The sequence below is a fragment of the Triturus cristatus genome, chromosome 9, assembly GCF_964204655.1.
Source record: "Triturus cristatus chromosome 9, aTriCri1.1, whole genome shotgun sequence".
Classification (NCBI taxonomy): domain Eukaryota; kingdom Metazoa; phylum Chordata; class Amphibia; order Caudata; family Salamandridae; genus Triturus; species Triturus cristatus.
Window position 1 is genome coordinate 324,120,862 of NC_140592.1, and position 19,989 is coordinate 324,140,850.

The 19,989-nt window shown below is 43.6% G+C and overlaps 1 protein-coding gene across 3 annotated transcripts in view; it reads left to right on the forward strand.

The window, feature by feature from the left end:
* NICN1 (nicolin 1, tubulin polyglutamylase complex subunit) overlaps positions 1–19,989 on the forward strand; it is an 88,298-nt gene that overhangs the window by 17,763 nt on the left and 50,546 nt on the right. For all 3 annotated transcript variants that reach the window (XM_085625048.1, XM_085625047.1, XM_085625049.1), the window contains exon 2: positions 1,800–1,942. In XM_085625048.1, the coding sequence (XP_085481174.1) occupies positions 1,811–1,942 (132 nt within the window). In that variant the 5' untranslated portion in view covers positions 1,800–1,810. The remainder of the gene's footprint in view (positions 1–1,799; positions 1,943–19,989) is intronic.

The window sequence follows — 19,989 nt, forward strand, 5'->3', positions numbered from 1 at the left end:
TCATAAAATTCTCAAAAAGTCAGTGCTCAAATTAAGACCACTGTTTGTGAATCCTAGTTCAATACATCTGGCCCTTGTGTGTGCTCTCAATTAATGCAAACAAGGGAACTGTGAGATGAAGACATCTGTGCAAGAATTACACAATGTAGTTAGGCGTAGAATGTCAAACTGTGGACAGTCTCCTCTATCCTCATTTGGCATCCCAGGCACTGGGTCGGAAGTAGAATCTGAGTTTATTTCGAATAATATTTGTGAAATTAAATGACTGATAAATGGCAAATTTGCCAGACCACTTCTTAAGATGCTTCCGCAGAAACTAAACTAGGAAGGAGAGCAATGATGGATTCTGCTACAACCAGTATAATGCATTTTCTTTCCTATTCAGAGCCCTATTGTGATCATAAAGGTAGCCTGCACAGAGCCCAGTCATGAACTGAGTGTCTGCATATGCAGAGTCTGTGAAAAGTCAAGGACCTGAGATAAATTGAACTCTGGTATATTAAGGCTTCAGTACAATCAGAAGAAACGTGTATGATCAGAGCTTTGCTAAATCCAAACAATGACCTAAAATTAACCCTGGCATAATCAGAGTGGTTGTTATGATGCCTCCCTTACAATGAGCATGCTACCATAATTTTTCACCTCTTTACATGGCACCAAATATGTGACGGGAATGTTTTTACAGCACAAGTAGATTTCTGAAGCATCTAGTCCCTTGGTCAAGTAGGTATAGATAGCTAATATTCGACATCCCAAGGTCATCAATAGGTTCTCCCGATCCTTTAATATGAGATGCCTCCTATTTTTTTTCGGTGGCTGTTGAGGGCAGAACTGAAGGTATGACAAACATGTTGGATTGTTAGAATGAGATGCTGGAAAACAGAGCGTAGTGGTGGGTGTTGGTTGGGGGGTACAATTACAGATAACATATCTGTATTAGCTGTACATTACTGTTATTTTAGTACTGATCAATGAGGGGGGAGGAAGAAGCAGAGGTCCATTCAGCTTCCAAACATTACTAGTTCTAATCAATTAGGGGAGCAGAATGAACCCGAGTGGTCTCAATGCTGGAGTCTCAAAGATTCTTTTTTTAGGAGATCTTCAACCACACGGTCACCATCTGCGGTGTGTATAATCTCCACTTAGTGTAGTTTGGTGGTTGGCGTAATCATCAGGTTCGTCACTTGAGTGTCGTATTTTCCAAGTGACTTCATAACCTCCGCCTGGAGGTCGACAGTGGTAAGTGAATTAAAATGAACTTGTAGGTAAATCTTTATTTGGGGACAAAAGAATAAGATAGGGATAAGTCTAAAAACAGAAACAGTGTTGGGTGAATAAGTCACTGATCCACAATACCTAGTGATCGGGTCGACATGTTTCGGCCTGAAGCAGCACTTATTGGGTGTATTGCCTTTTTCAGGACCAAAAGTGTTGGGGCCCTTCTGTATAGGGCATCCCAAAAGTTGGATTAGTGGGTGCATTCACTCACCCGTCTTATTCTTGTAGCACATTTTGCTCATGATTGACTCCGTTTTTAGGCATATAACTCAAGCAAGCATTTCAAAAACATCATGGTTCGGGAGGTATTATAGGAGAAAGGTTTAAGCTTTGCTATAAGCCATCCTCCACAGTGTTCCTGCGTACCTCTCTCCAACCAAATGCTATTATATACCAATGGCTCCACATGTAGGCAACAAGACAGAATCAAAGTGGAGAACCTATAGAGTCTTCAAATATCTGTGAGCCCCCCCCCCATATTATAGGCAATTAATGTGTGGTATCCTACTATTTTATTTCAGGTACATGCAACATGTCTCAGGAATCTTTGGTCTGTAATATAAAAGCGCCTGTCCTACTTCAGGTTGGGAATATGAAAACGGAGCTTGCCCGTCCTGGTGTGGCTGTCATCGATGTGACTTTCCCTCAAGTCAAGCAAATTGACGTGAGTACAGATCAAAACTTTAGCTTTTGCCCTCTGCTGTCTGGTTCCTACCTGTTTGTGCACTGTAGTGTGATCTGTGCTTCACCCTAATGGTTTCTGTCTTACTTTTTTCTCTGTGACACAATTAAACAAGCTTTGCCTGCTTCTGTCAACTGTCTTCACACTGCTCGCAGTATCAAGCATTGATTTCTCTTGGGTTCAGATTGTACAGCTGTATGCAGCATCTACATTGACTTGTACAGTTCACAGGAAGTGGCTCCTGGAAGACTTCTGGTCTCCCTCAGGAGTAGAATAGAGGCATTGCTCCATGTACTACCACCCATCCCGGAAAAACAGAAATTGTGAAAAAACACTGCAAGGTAGAATCCAGGAAGGGAATTGGGAAAACGACTTGGGTAGTCGATGGACCACGAGAACTATAGGCAATGGCCCAGAGTATTATAATGCAATGTGTCTATTTCATAACAGCCTACATTATGCATGTGTAAATGATCATCCCTTATATAAAAAGCTAAACTCTTAAAGACTTATTTTTAAATCACCTTTTGGCAAAATGCAGAATCATGAATCTATGAAACAGTACTATTCATCTAGAGTTTAAGGCCTGAGGTTTGGGCTTAGCAGAAGTGGACATAGTGACCTCTGTATATTAATGACACTATGACAAATTTTCAGGTCACTGACATCTAAAGTCCTCATGCCATTTGGCAGCATGTGTCATAGGCTGGTCTGAGTGATGCTCGTCTTGTGCGGAGATCTGTAGTAGATTGAAGATTTCTCTGATCCCTTGCTGCTCCCTGGAGTCTCCTAGGAGCAATCTTCAGAAAGGGTTTTCACTGTTAGGTGCATGAAACTGGGATTGAGGATGGACACATTGGGCCTTTAACCCCCAAAATAACAAATGGCAGGCTTACCTTGATCTCTGGGCCCATTATCCCTGAGAGCACCTTACCCACTTCTTGCCAGAAGATCTCAAGCGAGGGGTGCTGCCAGAACATATGGACATCATCAGCTTTTTTCCTCACCACACTTGGGGCACTTCCTTTCCTCCCGGGTTCCCAACTTCGACAGCTTCCTTGGCGTCCAGTTAGCCTTATGGACAGTAAACAGATGATTTTTCCTGAAAGCGGCAGATTTTAGAGATAGCCACAAAGAAGACATAGATACTTGCCTCAGAGTTTCCAAGTCTTGGTTTGGCAGGTATCTCTTCCAGATCTCAGTGGGCAGGGTAAACTCTTCCTCTCCAGCCTAGACTAACATCCAGTACCACTCTGAGATTTATTTTCTTTGGAGTGGTCTTTTCTGGACTGGAAATGCTGCATGATGTAGGTTACTCCATACTAAGCCACGCCCTTCGTCGGCAACCAGACCCCGCCATGACTCTTCCAGCACAACACCTAAAGTATACACCGAACATACACAAATGTGCCCCAGGACCTCGAATTTGCACCGATTCAGGCAGATTGAACAAACTCTATGAGGTCCACATTGGCACAGATGGTAAAGACAAAGGCGTGCTAACTTCAGTGACCGCATCGGCAACAGTCATCACAAGCCTCGAATATCCAGTAGATACAGATGATCCATCCTCGAATACCAGAGAGTTTTTTTGAGTAAGAATAATAGTGCACGGCGTGACACGGCGCTCAGCCAGGGAATGGAGGGGTGGGCATGTTCTCCATGCAGGCTGTAATGCAACCTGCATGGAGAATGGGGAAAGTGCTCATGATTGGTTTGGGTGGGCCGAGAGGGCTGACCAAACAGTATTTGCGCACTTATGAGTGGGCAAACCACTCCTTGCCTGCCCTGCTACGAGAGCAGCCCCACCCACGTGCCCTCCTGCAAAGCAACACAAACATAAAATGATAATAGCTAAAAGTTATTATCGTTTTATGTTTTTGTTCCTCGGACTGTTTGAGAGCAGTGGGACGACGCTCCTCCGCCATAGCGGAGGAGCCACCACTGCTCTTCTGTTAAAAACCTTCCAAGCCTCCGTGGACGCTCTCCCCTATCAGTCAGATAAAGTGGACCTGCAAGTGGACCTAGAATTGAAGAAGTCCTGAAATACTGGGGGCATAGGTGATACCAATTTCAAACAGATTTCTCTTCTTGCCAATAAAATTAAAATAAATAAAAGTTGTGCGTGTTGTTTTATTTGTTTGATATTAGGCACCTCTCCGGGCAAAACCCCAAAGATAGCTAAAGCAAGGCTTACCTCAATTTCTTTTCCCAAAATTTCTGAGTTAGTCTAAACAATGTCTTGCCAGAAGTTCCGAATCTGAGGACACTGCCAGAACATATTTATATATCATCTGCATTCACAGTGGCACACTTTAAGCAGGATATAGCTCCTCCTCCTCCCAATGTTGATTGCCTTTTAGGGGTCCTGTATGCTCTGTGAACTGTAAACAAATGGTTTCTTCTGAGTGGCGCAGCTTTAACAAACGACCATAAAGTAAGCATTGATACTTGCCATAAGTATGGTGTATCTGACCTTGGCAGGTCTGTCTTCCAAGACTCCTCCATAGATGTTGGGGCGAGTCTCCTTTTACCAGCATCCAGTACTATTTGGAGACTTCTTTGCGTTAGTAAAGGGGTGCAAGCAATTTATTTCCCCAATCTTCGTTTCCTTCACCAGCTTTACCCAGGCTACCAGCCCAACTCGACAATTATTCAAACTTAAACCTAGAAAGCCCCAGGTTCATGATGGTGTTTAGAAGTCCCCAGGAGACTAATTTGTTGTTCCGTAATAATTGCCCCATTTATTTATTCCTACTCCATCAATGGGGCAACCAGTTTATCCTTTAGGCAATTAGGCGTTCCTGGAGAACCCCAAATCGGGCCACCAGCACTGTAATATGGTATCTTCAAGTTTCTTCTAATCCGGTACCAAAGCTCACTGGCCGCTCTTAAAGTCTTTAGTTTGACTTTCTTAAAGAATTTGAGGTGGCCAAACTTTGAAGTGGAACCCATCACCATCAAAAGGTAAATTTCTAGTCATAGCTTGGAAGCAGGGAGGAAAGCAAACTGAATTAAATAAGAGATCTTGAATTTGTTAACAGGAAGGCCTGCAATGCTACCTTCTAACTTCAATCTCTGCAGTTTCTTCAATGGATCCTCACTCCCTTACAAGATCAGATAAAGCTTGATATTTCTCCTTGCAGCGCTTTTATGGCATTAGGATTGAAGAGCAGCGGAATCGCATCAAAGATAAATGTGAATGTTGGGAAAATTGACATTTTCACCAAGTTAGTGCAACCTAGAATTGAGAGCAGAGACCCCTCCAGGATCTTAACAGTGCTCTAGCCTCTTTCATTTTTTTCTCAAAATTTACCTGGACCATCTTGGTCCTGAGTAATTTGTACCCCTAGATATCTGATCTCTTTTTTAATCCGAGTGTTATTTGATTGAGTATTCCAAGACATGATCTCAGGTTTATGTCGGTTTATTTGGTAGCCGGAAACTTTCCCAAAGTCCGTTAAAAGTTGTTCTAGTGCACAATAGGTTGATTGTAAGAAGTTGTAACCAACCAACACCCTTCTACCGGTAAGGGTTAGTAAGCAATTGTATTGTGTTTATTGTGTCCTTTTGTATTGTTTTACTAAAACCAATAAAAAATACTTGAAATAAAAAAGTTGTTCTAGTGCGGGCAAGATATGGGTATCTTCTCTTGTGAAGCTTAGCAGGTCATCAGCATAAAGGGCTTCCTTTTTCACCCACCCATTCCATTCAAATGGCAAGAGTTTTTAACTAGCCTTGATTTTACATGCTAGGGGTTCGATATACAAGTCAGAGCAGAGGGGATAAGGGGCACCCCTGTCTTGTCCCTCGCTCTATATTAAATGAGTTTGTAAGATTCCCATTAACCCTCGCAGTAGGTATTCTCTATATGGCGATAATAGCCTTAGCAAATCTTTCTCCCAGCCTGAACTGATGGATCGTATGACGTCAAAAAATCCAACTCACTCTGTCGAAAGCTTTTGCAGCATCAAATGTGAAAACAGTGAGGTCTAAGTTGTTTACTGAGGCTATATCAATTGCACCTAACAATTTTTCTGTTAAATCATGTCATTGACGACCTTTAATGAAGCCCTTCTGATAGGCCTGCCCAGTAAACCTATCACTGACCTCTTAGCTCAAATTTGTGCATAGATTTTATAGTAGCAGTTTAGCAAGGAGATTGGTCTGTAGCATTCACAGCTTTTAGGGTCCTTTTTTGGTTTCAGAATTATGCTGACGGCCGCTTCGTCCCAGGACTTCGGGCTCGGCAGCTCAGTAGAAAATATGCCGTCAATCAGCTAAGCCAAAGCAGGCACAATTTCACTCATTGGGGAATAGCATCCAACCCAGCGGCGCTGCCTCTCTTTAATTTTTTAACTGCCGCATTAACCTCATCTAAGGTAATGTTCTTGTTAAGCAACTGAGCTGAGTCATCACAAAGACAAAGGTAACGCTATACTATTGACACAGTCTTCTACCTGGCTCCTGTAGGCTGACCGGTCCTCAGTGTACAACTCTTTGGGGAAAACAAAAAAATGCTTGTCCTGTATCTGTGTTCTCTGTGGATTCCTTCCCTGACAGTCAATTATTTCTTTTATTATATTTCACGTATCATTAATGAAGATTTCCAAGCAAGAAGCTTCCCACACCCTCCTCCATATTCATAGTGGGCTAATTTACTAACCTCCCACTTTTTCCTTAGAATACTATCTAAGTAGTCGCGTTCTCTCACTCAGAACCCTAGAAATATCACTTTCTAGCTCTTTTATATTATATCTTACTCCTTGGGACTTTTGGCAGCAAGACTAATTACTCTGCATCTAATGTATGCCTGGTAGGCATCCTATATTACATGCAATGATCCTGAAAAGTCATTAACTTCGAAGAAGTCCACTGTTTCTCTCTTCAGCAGAGCTACTACTGACAGGTCAGATAATAGAGATCTATCAAAAGTCAACTTTCGATTGGTGGGCCGCCTTTCTATTTGCAGCTCTAAGAGAACTGCTGAATGGTCTGAGAGGTGCTCGGGAATATGATTCACCTGTTTAACACTATTAACGAGCCTAGATTCCACCAAGAAGAAATCAATTCTAGAGGCATGTCTGTGCCTATTATTAAGGAAAGTACCGGCCTATTATTAAGGAAAGTACCGCTTTGCCAATTGGTTTTGACGCTCCATATATTTATAAGACTAAGATCTTCCATCATTATCTTGATAAACTGTCTCATTTTCGAGGAACCTGTAATCACGATTTATCGAGATTAGGTTTCAGAAGTGCCTCAAAATCGCCTCCCAAGACAACTGGGGCTTTGATCTCCAGCAGCTGGTGATACAAGGAATTTAGGTGAGTGTCATCGTTGATGTTGGGCCCATAATAGCCTGCCACAGCATACCAGGCATTCGGCATTTTAACGTTAGCAATAATCCAACGACCCTTATCATCAACTTTACAATTCCCTTAGATAGCTTTGGTAGATTTTTTAATATGTAGGGCCACTTCCTTGGTACAGCATGATTGGTTAGTACGGACAGATGCTACAATTCACTTCTATATAAATTGGATGGCCTCCCATTCGTCTTGCTTTAAATGTGTCTTTTGCAGAATGATGATATCACAGTCAGCTTGACTCAACTATTTGAAAATTCTTCTCCTTCTACTAGCTACTCTAAGCCTATTGACGTTCCATGTTAAAATTTGTACAGGGCATCTCTCATCTTGGCACATGCTCCCCTCTTTCATGCCTCTGGCCCCAAACTTTAGATACCAATGTTCCCCACCCAGAGAATTTCTAAATTAAATATCTCATCTAGTGAGCCCAACCTGCCCAGGGTAATACTCCCCCAAAAAAGACCGGGTATGTTGTATCTGATACCCTTTGGTGCTCTTGCCTCCCTCCAGCATTTAAATATTATTCTTAGTGCTATAGCTGTACCCTTATCTGCTCAATGAAGACTCCAGCCTCCCTAGGGTCCCGAGAGTTGTGCATTTTGTTCATCCACGTAACTTTAAGGAGCGCTGTAAATATCAGCTGGGCAGTAGTGCCTAGCGACCTCAACTCAGGTATGAGCTTCCCCAACTCTCACTGTCTGTCTTGTGTAATCCTAGAGCTAGCAGACCGTACACGAAACGACCACTCCCCTTTAGTAAAACTCTAGACTTTTAGAGCCTCCAACAGAATTTGTTCCTTTGAAATATATGTTTTAAAGATAATTCTCCTTGGGTTCTTCCTATTCGGAGTTTTGGAAAAGGGGTCTCTATGAATCCTCTGTATATCTGCCTCTAGCTCCCCAACATCGACAGAGGGGATACATTTATTCAGCAGACTTACAATGAAGCCCTTAATATTATCGCCCTCAAGGTCCTCAGGAATGTTAAGTTTCTTGATATTGTTTCGCCTAGCGTCTTTTTCCAAAGACTCTATTTTATCCAATAGGCCCTTCTCTCCATTTTTTAGGGCTTGGAATTCACTTCACTTCACTTTGATTAAGTTCCACCTCCCTGTTAAGGGCCTCTAATGAGGTTTCCATCGCGCAAATTCTCTCTATAATAGAGGACCTTTTAGCTTCCAGAGTCTTGCAAGTTTCTTGGATGTCTAGATTAATTTCTTTCCGAGATGTCAACTTTATTATTCCTTATTTCTGAAGATAGAGCATCTAGCATTTCCCCAAACCCTGTTGTTTCTGACCACCTTTATTTACGCTAGGGAAATCCGTAGTGGCTAAAGAGTCAGGATCCTGAGTCCCCCCATCAATGGGGTCGGGTTCACTGTCAGCTAGTGCCTGAAAACTATTGGTAATTTCAGTGCTTGAGCAAAGTGCATCTGCCTCTGCTCCTTGTTTGTTAAACTCCATGCTTGTTATGGACTTCCTCTTATCTGCAGGGATTCCCGGTAGTTCACCAGCGGTGGTGGCAGAACAAACAATTTTATCTAGCCCTTTGGACTCTACCTTAACCTGCACTTTAAAAAAAGATCTAAGAGAGGGGGTTATTTTCACTCGAGCCGCTTTCTTCTGAAGCGTCGAGATTAGAGGATCGTTTGCGGTAGAGGAAGCAGGTATGGAGCTGAAACTGGTATTTGCAGTAGTATTGTCCCCTGTTTTTTACCTCTCTGTTTGACCTCCATTTTTTCACATATATAGGGGGCCTTGCGATATTGAGGCAATTTCCAGTGTGCTATTTTTATTTCTCAACGCATACCTGTTTGGCAGCCCTACTCCCTTCCCCCCAATTAGCGCACCAGACAATATGGATACATCCCCCCCCCCTCTAACTTGAGTATCCTGCACAGTCCTTTCCGTGGGGGGCTTCTCATTTTCCCTGCTCTCAGCAATCGCTTTAGGTTTATTGGAGGTGCCAGGCTCCTTGCCTCCAGTACGTCTTGCCCTTCTAGGGCTCATGAAATATAGCGGGCAGAAGCTGGTACTGGTGCTAATTTACAATAATGACTCAGAGAGGGCCAATTGCCAGAAGCTCTCTCAACCGCAGGCTCTGAATTTTTGAGCAAACAGTGGGGCACCCAGCAGGTACTGACCCTGCCTGGCTTGCCCCAGGTTGAAATCTGCAATGCAGCATTCCTATCCAGGCAAACGCCGAATGCCACCTGCAGTAGCTGTCGCCCCCCCCCCCCCCACCTTGCTGGAAAGCAAGGCGTTGTGCCGCGCTCACCGGCCAGTAGCAATAGCAAGTCGGACCCTGTGTTTTCTTGAAGCCAAAGAACCACCAACAACTCCGCCCACACACTGAGGGCTGAAGAGGTGACCGGCACTGAGAGGGGATCAAGCACAGAGGAGAAGTCGGTGAGAGGTAAGTGGGCACAGCATCAGTGGGGGGATACAAACAGCCGGAGGTGGACAGCGGAGCTCACTGCTGAAGACCTAACCACCCGCCATGTTTCCCAACCAGAAGCCTCCAGCTTGGCACATACTACTCAACATCATTTCAACACACTTAAGCTAAGGGAACCGTAGAAAGAAGGCCAGTTAATGGCCATAATCATCATCATCCTGCTGTTACTGTTGGTGAACAAGATCAAGTTCAGCAAGGGGCCAGTGACTGAAACAAAGTGCAGGAGGAAGCTGGTATCGCATCTTCTACTGATAACGAGCGCAAAGTCCTCGCCTTCGAATGCCCCGCTCACAAAGCGATAGAGGAAAAGATTGAGGAAAGCCAGGAACAGGTCTGCCAGGCAGTCAGTTGGGCCTATAAACACACTTTTGCCCAGAAAACTATATCTAATCTTTGGTGTAAAGGAGAAAACAAAGTCCTCCCCCGACCCTAATTAGTACTGAAAATACCAAAGAGGCACAGGAGGTGTGGAAATGTGTCTTTTCAGGGGCACACTGGTGCAGGGTTCACCCTTAAGTTTGTCCACGGGTCCTTAGACTAACAAGGAAGAGATTGGCACTGAAGCTGGAATTTAAAATAACAAGTTTATTAATCACTCATGAGTGGGATTACATCAATACAACACCCTCAGGCGTTGTAGGAGGTAGTACATGGAATCCAGAAACCATGGGCCTTTTATGCACAGTTTCTTGCAGAGTAAGCATGTAGAAGGTACAGGCCTACACAGGAATAGCTATTGACTAACCTGGGCAGATGGATATCACTTAGTCAGCAAAGTGGGACGGGAAACAGAACTGCTTACAACAGTAGGATATGATAGACAGTTACATTCTCAAACAGGTGCATTCTAGCAGCTACAGGCCTTTCTGAGCTCATACATTGCTCTGGCTCAGTACAGAAGGAGTTAACTAAGGTTGATGACTCAAGCAGAATAGAAAAGCAGGCAACAGTGAAGACAGCAGAATCACAAGGCTAACAAAATGGATGCTGCAAACAAGATGGCTTCAGCTCTTGCTAACAGCAATTATTTTCGATTTCCACAGACGGCCCTTTTAGCATTAGCTGAAGAGATCTCTATGATTTAGAAGGAGCATGGAAGATATCATAGACATCAATCATCATTAACTCACTAATTTCTTGGTCTGTTACTAGTCGGGCATTTACATTCTTGACATTTTGTTTAGTTGGTATACATGAGGTACAGGTAGAAGCACAAAGGGAACAGAGCATCGGGCCACATTGGATACATAGGCACCAGAGAAAAAGGATCGCAACAAATATACATAGGGCTGACAATATCTTACAGCCCCATACAGTAAACATAGTCCATAGCCATCCAGTAAAAGTCCGTGTTCCTGAATCCTGATGGATTTCACCAGTGGCTATCTTGTGCAGCGTAGAAATTCTTCAAAAACTGAAGGGGCGTGGTCAGGGATGTAGCCACAGCAGCTTCTCCCAATAAATGCGGTATGCTCCACCACGATCTGCCAGGATCACATCCAAAACCATCCTGTTTTGGAGCGCCACAATTCTCGCAATTTGAAGTTCTTCCGTGATGTTTCCAAGTGCCATGGCTGTCTGATTGGTTAAAGCCTCTACAACACGTGTAAAGCTCCTTATTTTTCTGCTATTTAAGGCCGCACCAACAAAGAAGAATAGTCCCAAATTAAAGTCAATATACTGCTACAGTGCAGTATCAGTTTGATCCACCTCATCGTGATTTATTGTCCTCTTAAATCGGCTCTTAGAAATGTCATTGTACAGTTTATAGTCTTTGTGGTAGGATGCAGGTGCCAAAAACACAGGTAGTAGCAAAAAGGACACAAAACAGCTACCTGACCACCCAATAGGTAGGTGGCAATAGCCTTTACTTCCACAAATGAAATAGGTGTTATTTAAGGACAAAAAACTACTATTGTTCATTCCAGTAATGTTCAGCACTGTAGTACAGTCACTTTTTCCCACAGGGATACTGCCAATACTGCTCACACAAAGGTCTGCTCGAGCTCTAGTAACAGCTATAACAGGAGGCCCATTACCTTTGACAGTTCGAGTATTAGGGAAAACAGTGCGTGGAGGAATTTCCTCAGCGATACTCCTCCATTTCCCATACAGTTCCTTTAGCTTGTGGATCTCCTTCCTCATCAGGGTAACAGACTCTATTTAACTGAGCGTTAAGTCTTCCTACATCAAAGTTGGTAATATTACCAATATGAGAAGCCCACAATAGTGCAAACCAGGCTCTGCAGGGGCCATTGTGTGAAAACGGCAAAGGAATGAAAGGCGTTCCTCCCTTTTTCTGATGAGCTGGCATCATTCCACACACCCAACAGTTGGTAATGTTCGTAGCATTGTGGGTGTGATGCAACATTTGAATGAACGTATTGTTGAGATAGGACATTCAAATCTTCTGCTTATGATAAGGGAGAGTAAAATATCGGTGCTCAATGGGGACAGAAGTAGTAGCAGTCAGTAGTTTTCGACCAGGAGCTACTCCCTCTACAACCCATGTTATTGTAGCAATGATGACAAAAATCAAAGTGAGTCCAATAATGAACATACTCTCTCGATCACAAACTTTTGCAGCAGTTGATTTCTTCTCCGCAGGCATGTTCATCTTGCTGTTGAACAACGGAACAGATGGCGCCCTAAGGTCCTGGGCAGACGTTGGTTTCTTCGCTGAGGTTGAGACGAGTAGCCACTAAAAGAGTACCTCACTTTGTAACTCAGTCTTTCATTACCCAGGACAGTGGCTGAAACTGTCTTTTTCTGCAACAAAGTGTCTCTCTTCCAGGGTCACAGCTGGTATCGAGATGCACCAGGGATCGTGTGGTCCGGGAAGACTTCCTCAGGTCCTTCAGGTGACGTGGCTTGTCCTTTCTCTGTGTCCAGGATGTCGCGATGATCTGCTAACACAGCTGGGCTCACTAGGTCCTGCAACACCTTCCGACAATGGGTTGCGTGGACCTAGTTCTTCCGGTTGGTCACTCGAACCGCAGTCCTGGTGGCCAAGAGCACTTGCTCAGGGCCACGCCAACGAGGCTCCAAGGAGCTGGTCCGCTGAAAGGACTTTGTTTGGACAAAGTCCCTAGGCCGTAGATTATGGCGTCCTGTCTGGAAGAGTCTCCCGAACCTGTTGATAATTAGAAGGCAAACTGTCAGTCAACTGAGACAAATAGTTGTTCATCAATACATTAGGTTCATCATGTATAGGGCGTGGCTTAGGAATCCCCCAAATATTCATTGGCCTTCCAAAAACGACCTCATACGGTGTGAAGCCAGATCGTGTATGTGGTATCGATCTGATAGATAGCATCGCTAATGGCAGTGCATCAGGCCATTTCAAAGATGTGGAAGCCTGTATTTTTGCCCATTTTAGCTTGAGGGTAGAATTGTAACGTTCCACTAGCCCTGCTGATTGTGGGTGAAAAGTAGCATGGAACTTCTGTTTAATTCCTAACCCTTTCATGAGGTAATCAACAACTTGCCCAATGAAATGGGCATTTACTGAAGGCGCAAACCACTACCAAGACATACTTTAGGTTGTTACAACGCTCAAACTGAATGTAATCCATTTGCAGGACCTCAAAAGGTACAGGAGGTATGGCAAACCCTCCTGCTGGAGTTCGTGTTCCTTTTCCAGGATTATATTGGAGACAGATCAGACAAGACTGGACTATCTTTTTAGCTGTGCTGGCAATATCTGGATGATCCCAAACTTGCATAAGTTGCTTTGCTATTGAGGACGCTCCAACATGTGCCGGCCCATGTGCCATGTGAATCATAGGATGTAAATAGGCTGTGGGTAACTTCCATTTTGTCATTTTCTTCAGTAAGGGATATACAATCCTGTAACTCTTGTGACTGAGACTGAGTGGCTGGAAATGGCAATAACGTAGCAGGATTCAGAGTCAAGTATTTTTTCAGTGTGATATGTGGAAACAAAAGTGTCAATTCATATCCTGTCAAGCGGGAAGTAGTCAAATGTTGTGTTTTCGTTTGATTTAAAAGAGCATCAACTGAATGGGTTACTAACACACGCAAACTGTGTGACAAGACTATTCCCTCACTTTGACGTATGGACACAGCTCTCGCCGCCACCGCTCGAAAACACCCAGGCAGCGCACGGGCGACTGGATCAAGGACAGCTGAAAAATATGCACAAGGACGCTGCTTATCACTGTGTGTCGGTGTTAAAACTGAGGGACCACAACCATCCCTCTCGTGTACATAGAGTGTGAAAGCCTTAGTGTAGTCTGGAGTTCCTAATACTGGTGCAGAACAAAGAGCTTGATGCAACTGTTGGAAAGCATGCTGGCATTCAGTAGTCCATGGGAGGGGCATCGGAGTGTCTTTAGTCAAAAGGGCCAACAAGGATTTAACATTGTGAGAAAAGCTAGGGATCCACTGCCTACAGAAAGAAGTAAGGCCAATCAGTGCACGAACATCCTTCTGAGTACGGGGCACAAGCGTGTCTAAAATAGCTTGAATGCGATCTGGTGTAAATGCACGTCCCTCTTTAGACAGGAGGTGACCTAAATAGGTAACCTGCTGTCTACAATATTGTAATTTCTTCCGAGAGACTTTGTGATGATGAGAGGCAAGGAATGATAGCAATAACAGTGTTCCTTCTTCACACTGTTCAGGGGTATCGGCAGCCAACAAGATGTCATCGACATATTGAATAAGAGCCACCCCTTTTGGCACAGGGAAAGAATCAAGCTGCCTTTTCAATGCCTGGCTATAAATGCTAGGACTGTCTGTATACCCTTGTGGAGCTCTACAAAATCTGAATGATCGATTATTCAAAGTGAAGCCGAACAAATAACGGCTGTCAGGATGAATAGGTATCGAGAAGAATGCATTCTTCAAATTGATCACACTGAATATAGTTACAGTTGGAGGAACTATAGTAAGAAGTGTCTTGATGTCAGAGACTACCGGATATTGGGGCACAACGATCTTGTTAACCTCTCGCAAGTCAATGATGAATCTATACATTTTAGAATCAGTGTCTTTTTTCAAAATAGGAAGAATAGGGCTATTACAGGTATTGTAAGGGACTTCTTCCACAACCCCCACCTTAATCAAATCCTGAACAATGTGTATCAATGCTTCTTCGCCTTCCCAAGATATTTTATATTAGGGCAGTCGAGGCAAAGAAGCACCTTCTTTCACTTGAATATGTACTGGTTGGGTAACCATTTGTCCCACATCGGTATCTGATGTAGCCCACAAAGTACTAGGTAACAATGCCAAAGCAATATCCTCTTTAATAAGACAAGCCCTCTCAACCATTGGATAGTTACCGTTTAAAATAACTCCCCACCCTCTGGGAAACAACGTATTGTAGCACGAAAATGTTTAAGAATATCAGTGCCCACAATGTAATCCGGCGTGTTAGGGGAAAGCAGAAATGGACATGTTGCAGTGAATTTATCAAGACTAAATGCAAGTGGCTGTGACAGTGGGCTAAGTGTAGGTGTCCCATCAAACCCTATTGATGTTATCATTGTGCCAGACAGGAACCAGTTGTTTAGACAGAGCACTATGAGTAACTCCTGTATCAACCAGAAACTGATCAGTAGAACCCAAGACGTTTGTATCGATATAGGGACCCCTCTGATCTACTGGGACCTCAACCGGTTCCTTACCCCATCCTAGGCATTCCTATGCATAATCAGAATCCTTAGGACCATCAGCCGAATAATCAGACATTTGGTATTGGTTTCGTATATCAAAGGTATTAAAATAATTTGGATAGTGTTCAACTGCCACAATTCTGGTACGATTATCCATGCCTCCCCTATTTCCTGTGTTCCCTGGGCGGCTTCTCATACTTCCTCTACCCCGCTGATACTGCTGACCTTGCAAAAGGGGTCATGCAGGCGCAGCACGCCAATATCCAATTTCTTTACAATAAGCACACTGAACAGAAGACAAAGTTGCTTGAGGGAAAGGGGGTACACCAGGGCGATACATCGCACGTCCACCTCTACCACCACCTCTAAATGAGGGACCATAGACTTGAGCCAACATAACTTTCGTTTTATGATCCTTAACCTTTTTATCCTCCTTGCCTTTTGCTTCCAATTCCTGTCGCTCATAATACTGAGCCATAGTCAAAAGGGAGACGGGTGAAGACGTAGTCCATGAACTCTCGCTGGCCTTTAGGCGACTAGCTATTTCTGGCAACATGTTAGCAACGGATTTGTCGATGAACAGATGCTTACCCGTGTCATCTGTCAATGACTGCCCACTAAAATCATGGACTGTCTCTTCAAATCGTGTAAAGAAATCAGAAACTGACTCATCCGCTTTCTGTTTGCAAGACGCTAATGTTGTCCAATCTATTATCTTAGGGGGTATAAGAGTTTTCAGTTTAATCACAATAGCTTTGGAAAGATCTAATATCTCCTGTCATGGTTTTTGCGCAGGCTCTCTAGCCGCATCTATTTGCTCTAAATGCACCCAAGTATCACCATAGGCTACATTATCATCTACCTTCCGAATTGGTCTCCACATATCAGGGGGCAAAATAAGTCCAAAAAACATGCCAATATATGGCAGAGTCATAGTACAGGAGCTAATAGCTCCTTCCACTTCTTCATAAAAAGCGTCCGGGTTTTTCTGTGGGTCAGGCAAAGCAGCTTTAAGACCCATAATGTCTGCTCTAGTCCAAGGAGTGTAGACCCAATTATAAACAAAATATCCCTTTGCATCATCTGAATCTTTATCATCATTCATTCCCGCTCCCTTTGGGGGAACATACAGAGGTGCTGCTTCACGCATGGGTTTCATAGTAACTTCAATATCACTTGTATCTTTATCTGTCCCGTAGCTCCCTCTTGTCGCGCAGGGGTCTGAACTGTTTGTTCAGTTATAGTTTTACCAGCTGCTTTTTTCTCCTCTCGCAGACGGAACATCTCAGTGTGCAATTTAACCACTCGCCTAATTAGATCAGGCACCTGTGAAGGAAGAAAGGTGCCATCACTTAATTGTTTATAATTAGAATTTATATCAGAGGGCTCTAAATCATCAGAACGTTTTCTAAGACTGAGTATTACTTTCCAAGTAAACGTCTCTACAAAATAGAACTGCTCTAAATCTATCCACTGTTGAACCATTGCTATGAGTTCTGGGGCGGAGGCACTCCCACGAGCTGCTTTACGAGCAGCGGATCAAGAGTGGCCTTGCATTCAGTAGTCAAAGTAGAGCGAGTCTTTCGCCCATCCTGCTTATCTTCATCTTTTTCTTCGGAAGACAAATGCTCTTCATCAGAACCTTCATTCTCAGGGGCACTAGGGAATTTATACGGGGGTGGAGGTCGATCTAACAAAATAGAATCATCTTGAGGTCTATTAATTAAGGGATAAATGGGGCACCTAATAGGGTACTGGCCAGTTACCTCTAAACGATTCTCCCTATCTTTTTTCTTGTATTTCCTTCATCTCCTTATTTTTCAATTCAATGATTTTTTATATAATGTTTTTCGCTGTTCTTTTTCTGCTATAGCTTCTTCTTTCCGCACTCTCTCATGCACTTCTTTCTCCCACATTCGTACACAATCAAACCTATCTTGTCGACTCTTTCGTTTAAACAGACACTGCTCAACATACTGAATCTTTTCAAAATAAATGACCCATTTACTGGCCATCGTAGATCAGGATCCTTTTTCGTATATTTGTTCCACAGTATATTATACATTATGGAAGAAATGCCGTATTTAATATACATATACATATTAGGTGTCCCCTCTAGGGGTGCCGGCTGACTACTATTTTTTAAATCCATTTTGGTACCACCAAGACAGCAACACAACCTACGAAGTGTGCGAGGAACAGGCATGCTACCAAATTGTAGTAAAATATTACTTATCCCAGATATATCAAAGTAGAGAAAAATCTCCACATTACCTGTCTATTTATTGCAATAAACAAACAAACAAAACCAGAATCTTGGCCAAGCGAATCCAAAATCAAGAGTGTCGCTCCAGCGACCTTACCAAACAAAAGTCTGCAACTGCCAATCTCTTGGTCGACCTAATGGTCACTGCAAAACTTGCGCCAAAGGAGATCTCTGCCGTGACCGGCCACCACCTGGAGGGTCAAATCGGGAAAAACGGAAAAGCACTTCGGTCTGCAAAGACAAAAGGTCTCCTCATGCAGGACGTCTCCTCGGTGAGATTCCATTCCTCCATCAAGACCACTCCTTCAGACGGCCGCATCTCCGATGAGCCCCACGAGTGAGGTGCCAAATTGTGGAAATGTGCCTTTTCAGGGGCACACCGGTGCAGGGTTCACCCTTAAGTTTGTCCACGGGTCCTTAGACTAACAAAGAAGAGATTGGCACTGAAGCTGTAATTCAAAATAACAAGTTTATTAATCACTCATGAGTGGGACTATATCAATACAACACCCTCAGGCACTGTAGTAGTACATGGAATACAGAAACCATGGGCCTTTTATACACAGTTTGTTGCAGAGTAAGCATGTAGTTAAAAATAGACGGTACAGGCCTACACAGGAATATCTATCGACTAACATGGGCAGATGGATATCACTTAGTCAGCAAAGTGGGAGGGGAAACAGAACTGCTTACATCAGTAGGATATGAAAGACAGTTACATTCTCAAACAGGTGCATTCTAGCAGCTAATGGCCTTTCTGAGCTCATACATTGCTCTGGCTCAGTACAGAAGGAGTTAACTAAGGTTGATGACTCAAGCAGAATAGACAAGCAGGCAACAGTGAAGACGGCAGAATCACAAGGCTAACCAAATGGATGCTGCAAACCAGATGGCTTCAGCTCATGCTAGCAGCAATTATTTTCGATTTCCACAGAGGCACAAAATTCCTATGGAAATACAGGTTAATGGCCATAATCATCATCATCCTGCTGTTACTATTGGTGAACAAGATCAAGTTCAGCAAGGGGCCAGTGACTGAAACAAAGTGCAGGAGGAAGCTGGTATTGCATCTTCTACTGATAACCAGTGCAACGTTCTCGCCTTCGAATGCCCCGCTCACAAAGCAATAGAGGAAAAGAATGAGGAAAGCCAGGAACAGGTCTGCCAGGCAGTCAGTTGGGCCTATAAACACACTTTTGCCCAGAAAACTATATCCAATCTTTGGTGTAAAGGAGTAAACAAAGTCTTCCCCCGACCCTAATTAGTACTGAAAATACCAAAGAGACCCAGGAGGCACAAAATTCCTATGGAAATACAGGGAGAACCAACGCGACCGGCAATCTACCTGTCGTCCTTCATAGTTATCCACATGCCGGAGAGACATTGTCTGGCCACATTGGGGCAGACGTCAGGGGCAGCCCTGCGGATGCATCTCAGGCCAGATTACCACCATCATACACCCTGGAAAATCCTCCTGCAGCATCCAACAACCATCAAGGTAATCAAAACCTCCGTAAACCTCTTCCCCCAGTAATATGGCAATCCATCTCAGGATCAATCCCCTCTTTTCATCAACAGAGAGTAATAACCCTATTTTAGGTAGTCAGACTAGGAATATTAACCCATCTAACACTACTCAAGTCATTTGAAGAACTATAACCACTGTAAAAGCACCTGAACCAACAGACCCAGGCATCATGCCCCACCAGTAACTTGAAACAAGGACTGTCTTTTATCCACAATTTTAGTCCTGGGGCTGCCAAGACTCCCTAAATGAGGGAAACATTCTGAATCTTCTGCGAGCTTTACCCTCCCTAGCCTATGCCGCCTGTCAGACATTAAGTCAGTGGAATTTTTCCTAGAGAACAGATATTTTCTCCCCAAAAATCTGTGATGCTTACTTGGTCATCACCAATTGCATCAACCCTAGTTCTGAAAGAAAAGGAGGCCTTTCAGGAAACAATGACTGTCTTTTATCCAGAATTTTAGTCCAGGGGCTGCCAAGACTCCCTAAATCAGGGAAACATTCTGAATCTTCTGCAAGCTTTACCCTCCCTAGCCTATGCCGCCTGTCAGACATTAAGTCAGTGGAATTTTTCCTAGAGAACAGATATTTTCTCCCAAAAAATCTATGATGCTTACTTGGTCATCACCAATTGCATCGACCCTAGTTCTGAAAGAAAAGGAAGCCTTTCAGGAATAGAGCATCAAAATGATGCCCTTCGTACTTCTACGTTATCCCACCCTCCTTGCATTACCATCCCACCTAAGATAACCGTTGATAGCTTACCT